Here is a 7,839-nt window from a genome sequence, read left to right as displayed (position 1 = left end):
TTTGAAGGAGTCAAGGGATTCGCATGTCTTAATGACTGTTGAGGGCGTTCCACATTTTGGTGGCATAGGAGCGAAAATAATTTAGTCCCTTGTTTGTGCCGAATCTGGGTTACATATGGTTTGTTGAACTCCCTCTGGTGATGTGGGTGTGGACTTTAGAGTACCACAGACGAAAAACAGTCCAAGTCCAAATTTCATTCTGACCCCTCCACGAAAAGGCCTCGTTGTCCTGAACCCTTATCTATCATTTATACATTATGGATAAATAGTGTGGACTTAGACTGTTTTTCGTCTGTGACAAAAACGTGATTCTGCCACATATGTGCAGGCTTCTAAAAGTCTAAATGATGCTTAATTTCAACATTACCAGGCGCCCCTCCACACAAGTGTGATTTTTATTTTGGAGTGTTGCTTTTCTGCTTTTTTAACAGGATTTACAGTCTAGTAGCCTATACATGATACTTGCATGTAAAATAAATAAATAATCTCATAACTACTGAGAGCTCTGTTAGTCCAGAAGTTAGCTGACCTAACTGACCTAGTACAACTGGACTTCTATCCCCTGACAACTTCCCTTAAAGGGGAGATGGTGATTTGGGATATGGTTAATAATAAATCAATATTACTACTAAACAAATGGGTTAATTTGCTAAGAGGAAGTCAGAGGAGAGTTACCATTTGCAAACGTTTTACGTTAGTGGTGTGTGTGTGTATGTGTGTGTGTGTGTGTGTGTGCGCGCGCGTGTGTGTGTGTGTGCTGTAGAAGGACACCGTCGTACTACGGACTACGGAGTATAAATGCGCGCATGCTCAGCGACACACGTCACACAAACAAACGGCCCGTAGCAGCTACTTCCGCGTTGTGAGAGTCGTCGCACCAGCAGCAGCAGGCAGAGCTCAGCTACGCATGTTTGACTGTTTGTTTACCTGCGTTGTTTGTACATATGAGCTGTTCCCCGCGGCACTGCACCACACCAACACCGCTCCTCCACCCGCCACACCTGCAGCCGACATGATGGCGGCCACGGTAGCAGTAGCAGCGGCTGGCGAGGACGCCACCACCACCACCACCGTCACCACCACCACCAGCACCGCCAACCTCAGCCCCACCGCCGCCACCACCCCCGCCCGGACCCCCAGCGTCCCTCCTCCAGGAGACACCGAGGAGACCGAGGGCTTCTGCTGCCCTGTCCACTGCTCGGAGCTGTCGCGGCGGCAGAACGAGCAGAGGAGGTCCGGCTTGTTCTGCGACGTGACGTTGGCCTTCAACACGGGCTTACAGACGCTGGAGATGCCCGCGCACCGCTCCGTGCTGTCCGCCGCCACGGACTACTTCACGCCGCTGCTCGGCGGTCAGTTCTACGAGTCGCTGTCCCGGCGAGTGGAGATCCGAGAGTGGAGCTCGGAGAACGGGCCCGACCCGGAGACGGTGGAGGCCGTCGTGCAGTTCATGTACACGGGGGAGATCAGGGTGACCATCGGCAATGTCCACGAGGTTCTGGAGCTTGCTGACAGGTGAATTATATTGTTTTCATTTTATCCTCCCCATGTTGGAGGTGCCTGGTGCATGCCCAAAACAATGGTATTGGTATGTCGAGTATGTCATGTGAGATGATAGGCCTATACGGTATATACACGGTAAATGTAATATTGTGGTGTCTCATTACTGGATCATGTATGTAAACACGTCACAATGGAAAAGCAATGGCATGCCTTTCTTATGTTTGAACTGCAGCCACATAACATGTGGCTACAATATTCTATAATCTAATTATACAATTATTTTAAATTGCAACATATTGATATTGGCCATACGTTGAATGACAATGTAACATATAGCCTATTGCAACAGAAATATGAAATGGATGATGGAAATGCAGTTGTAGAAAGAAACATCAATTTGATGTTGCAAGGACAAATTAAATCTGTCCTGTTTGTTTTCGCTGCAGGCAATTTAAAGTGCTGTCCAGAAGATGGCATTAAGGTTTACTAACTACTGTACATGGTTATGGGGAGGAACATTGTAGATAAGATGTCTCTCGCTAGATCTAATGTGAGTTTGTCAATGAATTGGACATAGCTAGTCATATCACTAAACAATCCTACTCTTTGTCTTATGAACCCAAGTAGTACTACTTGGGTTCACCCTATGAAATATGGTCAAATATTATGTATAGAAGCTAATCCAAAGTACCTCTTATACTCAAGTGGTCTAAAAAGTCAATTTTCACGATAGGTTCCTACTGGTGCAGCTGAAGGACTTTTGTGGCGAGTTCCTGAAGAAGAAGTTGAGTCTGACCAACTGTGTGGCCGTGCACAGCCTTGCCCACATGTACACGTTGGATCAGCTGGCACTGAGAGCCGCCGAGATGATCCGACGCAACTTCCACAAAGTCATCCAGGATGATGAGTTCTACACACTGCCATTTCACCTGGTGCGCGACTGGCTCTCTGATACTGAAATCACTGTAGACTCGGAGGAGGTACTGTTTGAGTCTATAGTGAAATGGGTGCAGCGCAACCCAACCGATCGAGTGAAGTATTTCGAGGAGCTGTTCCAACTCCTGAGGCTGCCCCAAATTAAGCCTGCCTACCTGATGCGGGTGGTGAAAAAGGAGCCCTTAGTCGCCAACAGCGCGGCTTGCCTACAGCTGGTGTGTGATGCTGTGGAAGGTCACGCAATACGCTTTGAGCACCTCAAGTCGGCTGAATTGGAGCCCTGCGCCTCTGGTTTGCCAGCTTTCCAGCCACGCTTTGGCCAAAACATGGATGTAATCATGGTCGTGGGCGGAGTGTCAGAGGGTGGTGATTATCTGAGTGAGTGTGTGGGCTACTTTGTGTACGAGGACCGTTGGGTCAACCTGCCGCACATCCACAACCATCTCGACGGACATGCCATCGCGGTCACAGACTCCCATGTCTACGTCGCTGGGTCTATGGAACCGGGTTTCGCAAAGACTGTAGAGCGCTACAACCCCGTTCACAATACCTGGGAGCAGGTGAGCAACTTGACCACACGCAAGCACTCCTTTGGCCTCACAAGCATAAAGAACATTCTCTACAGCATCGGCGGTCACGGTAACTTCAGCCCGGGCTTCAAGGACGTCAGCGTGTATGAGCCTGAGACGGACAAATGGCACAACCTGGAGTCGGCCCCGAAGATCCTGCGAGATGTGAAGGCAGTGAGCGTTGAGGACCGCTACGTGTATGTGACAGCCCGCACGCCCGTTGACACAGACAACGAGGATGGACTGAAGACGGTAACAACACGCTACGACACGGAAAGCCGCCAGTGGCAGGAGGTGGAATCTTTACCCCTTATCGACAGCTACTGCGTCTTCCAGATGGCGGTTTCTCCCACCAACTTCTACCACACGGCATCCTGCTGCCCCAAAAGTTACAAGGTGCCGGACGAGATAGCTCAGCAGAAAATCAGCGGACGCATCTCTGACGACATTCTCGAGAGCCTCCCCCCGGAGGTCACCAGCATTGAGGGTGCCGCCATCTGCTACCTGGGAGAAGACGTCTTCGTCATCGGGGGTTGGAAGAACAGCGACGATGTGGAAAAGCAGTACCGCAAGGAGGCGTACCGCTACTCTGCCGAGAGGAAGCGCTGGCTGTTGCTTCCGCCGATGCCCCAGCCGCGCTGCCGAGCCGCCGCATGCCACGTTCGCATACCCTACCGATATCTGTACGGCAGCCAGCGCTACCCCATGCCCCAGAACCTGGCACGCCAGCGGGATCGCATGCAACAGATGCAGCAACTCCATCGGCGCACCCTCACCCTGCGCCGGCAACTTCAGTCTCAGATTGAGTGCTGAGCTCTCTCGTGTTCCCCTGGAGGGGAAGCTGTTTTGCACATGGCTCATTTCCTCGCTGCTGTTTGCTGTCTTCGGCTGATGAGCGGCCTGTAGATAGTCCAGTACTTTGTCTTAATGTTTTTTTGTCTTTTGAATTGAATGTGCGAGTGAGATGTACAAGCACATGTTTGTATAGCAGGTTTAAGTGGCACATAAAGATTTGGCGAGGCTATGTGTTAAATTCCGTTTAACTTTAATCATTTTAGCCTTACTTAAATAGCCTTACCTTAATTATTTCAAGAAATGTAACCTCTTAAATCTTTTGAAAATGTCCATTCCTTTTATCAACCAATGACTTTCCATTTAGGTTTGCGTTTAATATTGTGTTAAAACTTAGTAAATCATGTTTTTCCACACTTTACACATTGTCGGGTAAAGGTTTGAGAAAAAAGCTTTAATTATTTACTTTAGTGCTAAGCCTATCCTCAACCCATATTTATTCTACCTCTCATTCTTTTAGGTGTTGGCTTTTGCACGAAGGTGAAATGAGGATGATCTTGCGTCGCACGTGTTTATTTTGAAAGTGTCTAAATCTGCTTGGAATTGCGGAGGAGAGTGTTAACTATTTTCAGTGTAGACCTCACAATCATACTCATGACATGATTCTGCTTTTTACATTGTTGCACTAAAATCTGTGACAGTTTTGTTAACCTTTTCATATGGTTTCATTCTCTTTGGCCTTTACATACTTTTTCCTCTAATATTTTCATGGACTTAAATATACATGCTTTAATTTCCCAGACTAAGCACTATTTCTTTTTGTAAATCTGCATATTTTGGTTAAAATTGTGCCTCTGTAATTTCCAAAATGACGGCCCATGGCATGTATAGGCCGATGACATTGAATAACAAGTTTGCTATTTGAAATGTTGCAGGGTTTCTGATTGAAGACGCTTGATTTGCACTGGTTTTCTATGATGTGCTTAAGCTGGTAGCCTCTGGATATTCCAATATGTTGGCTTATTTTTCAAGACTTTGTGGGCTGATGTGTGTGTGTATAGGTTGAACAAGCACAGGTTTTTCGAATGAAGACTTTGATATCTTATGAACTGTCTTGATAAAAGCATCTCCAGCAGGGTCTGTTATACCATTCAGTTTTTGTTAAAACATTCCCATCAGTGGACCAGTTACTTTAAAATGTTGTTCTTTATTAGTCCAGATATAGTGTAAAACACACTCTTTTTTTTTGCCTATCGAAAATCGCAGATGAGCTTATAGACAGGCTATTTCCGGCATGTACTACATCATATAGCAGTATAAATCAGGCTGTCTGCTTTGCCTCTTAGTCAGTGTTCCTCTCATATCGTCGCTGTCGGGCAGAAACTAAGTGATCTTCATTTCTTTCATCTTTTTCCCCCCCTTTTTTTTGATCACTGCTATTGGACACCCTTTATGTCTCCACATTAATGGTCAAAAACCTTGTAACTCCACTTGAGCTGTTTTGGGGTAAAGTTGTGATAATGACACATTCAAGTATCTGACGATGTATTAAGTCACCACCATACCAACTTTGATGAGGCAGTGTTTTAAAAACGTTAATGTCCTTAAGTTAATATTTTGGATATAGCTGGTTTCTGCCCAACAGCAGAGATATGGACACCACTGTGGGCTATACAACAAATATAATGAATAATAATAATGAAATTTGGAACATCTTGTATCCAAACATGTATCCAAACAGACTAAATTAGAAGCATTGACATTTCCATTCACCATGCATTTAAAAAAAGCTTTTACTGCAAAAGAAATGCAGAAAGATGATATGTCAATCTCATGCACCTGGAAAATAAGTATGACTTTTTTTGTGAAGGGGCAGGTCAACCTTTGTTTTGCAACTGGTCCAGTGAACCAGAATGTGAGTTTTCTATTTATTTGAAGGTAAAGTTATTCCACACAAGGACGCAATCGATTTAAGTTTAAATTTCACACAGTGAAGGAGTTAAAATATATTTGATATAACTTTAATGTCATGCTCGTTTTGGACTTTGACTTGTATTGCTGTTGTCACATCAAAGTGTTGCGCCGTTGGGACTGTTACATGTACGTTGAAGTTGACTGCTTTCATCTTGACTATTTCCCAGCCAGACAGCCAGGCTCTATGTGAATCTTGTTGTTGAGCTAGCTTCTGGTGTTGTGAGCCACATCCATCACATTCCTTGCATTAACCACTTTAAGCCTTATTTTAAAGAAAACCTACATGAGCCTGTATTAAATTCAGATTTTCTTTTTTTAAAACATTACAAAATCTTCACCTAAAATGGCATGCCCAAATGCCAGGGTGAAAGTGGTTAATATGACAAATTTAGTATTCATAGTGTAGATAACGCAAGCCTGCAGCTCTTATTGTTCTCCAATTTCATGATTTCCATACTGGAACAGCACTTAAGTTACACAGTCAGTTCACAGGACTTTAAATGTAAGGGAATTATTGACTATACTAAGTAGGGTGTTTTGCTCATTGGCCATGCTATATTGATAATCACCATGTAAAATGGCTTTCCAGTTCATATATTTTTTTTAGGTGAGAAAACAGCCCAGTTCCAGATGTCATTGGGAGTGTGGTTTCATACATTAGTGCAAGAGTTGTAAGAGTACCTTCATTTTAAATAAAAATCATATTTCACTGAACAATGAACGTGTAATTTGATTATTTGCAAACTGTGCACAATACTGACAGTCTAGATAAATAATGAATTATGCTTCAGTATTTAATTATGCATTAATTGACAAATCAGTGAAATCACCCACTCTGCTTCTTACCAAAAATATTTTTAATTGTCTGCCATTGCAGAAATGCTCTAAACGACATACAGTGAGAGTAGGAACAAATGATTCCGGAACCAATGGTATAGTGTGTGTTCTACTGGGAGCACTGCAGATGCAGGAGCTGACAACGTAAACAGTGAAAGGAATCCCATCGTCCAGCGGGTCTAACTCAGTTATATAATAAGGTCTCGCTATTATTGGCTATTGGTTGTTAAGGAGACAACGTACAAATGTATAGACTGCTCTTGCTATATAATCTGTCGCCTGTTTTATTAGACAAAATAGTCTTGACGAGGAAATACTGTAATAGGTAGCCCTAACCAAGTAGCCAATCGGCACGACGGCCCCTTCGACCAATGGGATCTCAGTTACAGTGTAAATAAACGCTCCCAGCCGGACTTTAAATTGATTTTGAATGAATCAATTTACGTTTTCAACTCACCGCTTCTGACATATTGGACTCCTCCGTTTGGAAATGGTATGTTCATGTACCTGGACTCTAGAAAGTGAAGTGGAATTTTACATTATTTCGCTCTATTATTATGCTACTAAGATGTTATCCTCAGCAGTTTACAGCTGTGTTTCTCTTCTGTTTTAATGAATTTCTGTAGCCTGTATTGACATTTTATTGAAATAGATTTTAGAGTAATTTTCAACGTTTCCTGGAATTGGATGTGAATTTGAAACAGTTTTGCATTTTGTTAAACTATCATATGATGTATATTATGCAAATCACTTTAATGTGTTGTGTATTCATGTGTATATTTTAGAAAATATAGTATGCAATACCCATATGAGCTTGCCTTGCATATATACCATAAAACAAAGTGTAAAAAGCTGTGTTATTATTGCACTTGACTAACTACCAAAGACTTGTCTCACGGCTGTGCACAGATCTACCACATCCCATGGATGTATATGCCAGTGAGGACTGTCCTGGCAATGTGGAACCAGTTGACAAAGACTGAGGTCAGATCACAAATCCTTTCCTCTGTCTGTCTGTCTGTCTGTCTGTCTGTCTGTCTGGGGACACCCAGGGGCCCTTGGGTTTGGTTCCAGGCATCCTATAGGCCCAGCTAAGTGAAGTGATTGATACTTGGGAACCACACCACATGGACATTGGGAACTTACACAGTTCTGTAACCCTGAGAGTTATGGGGGTCCTTGAAATAAAATAAAAAAAGTATGAGGACAACTGCTCTGCTGTTTTCTC

General features: G+C 43.8%; 2 protein-coding genes across 2 annotated transcripts in view; both read left to right on the top strand.

The window, feature by feature from the left end:
- The first annotated feature begins 840 nt into the window (after window positions 1-840).
- LOC306915980 (kelch-like protein 11) lies at window positions 841-6,491 on the top strand. Its single transcript, XM_079493681.1, has 2 exons — window positions 841-1,515; window positions 2,237-6,491. Exons 1-2 carry the CDS (start codon window positions 908-910, stop codon window positions 3,819-3,821), a joined length of 2,193 nt encoding a protein of 730 aa, XP_079349807.1. The 5' UTR covers window positions 841-907; the 3' UTR covers window positions 3,822-6,491.
- Window positions 6,492-6,962: 471 nt separating this feature from the next.
- The window catches only part of LOC306915247 (7-methylguanosine phosphate-specific 5'-nucleotidase-like), an 8,615-nt gene continuing 7,738 nt past the window's right edge, over window positions 6,963-7,839 (top strand). The window contains exons 1-2 of the mRNA XM_079492533.1: window positions 6,963-7,104; window positions 7,521-7,595. Of these exons, the coding sequence (XP_079348659.1) occupies window positions 7,102-7,104; window positions 7,521-7,595 (78 nt within the window). The 5' untranslated portion in view covers window positions 6,963-7,101. The remainder of the gene's footprint in view (window positions 7,105-7,520; window positions 7,596-7,839) is intronic.

This window comes from Electrona antarctica, assembly GCF_951216825.1.
Source record: "Electrona antarctica genome assembly, chromosome: 22".
Taxonomy (NCBI): Eukaryota; Metazoa; Chordata; class Actinopteri; order Myctophiformes; family Myctophidae; genus Electrona; species Electrona antarctica.
The sequence above is the reverse complement of the archived record's forward strand: the minus strand, read 5'-3'. Positions and strand labels throughout refer to the sequence as shown.

Coding starts and splice junctions, on each gene's coding strand:
- LOC306915980 (XM_079493681.1), top strand. CDS start 908: ATGTTTGACTGTTTGTTTACCTGCGTTGTTTGTACATATGAGCTGTTC. Junction 1,516..2,236: donor GTTCTGGAGCTTGCTGACAG/GTGAATTATATT, acceptor TTTTCACGATAG/GTTCCTACTGGTGCAGCTGA.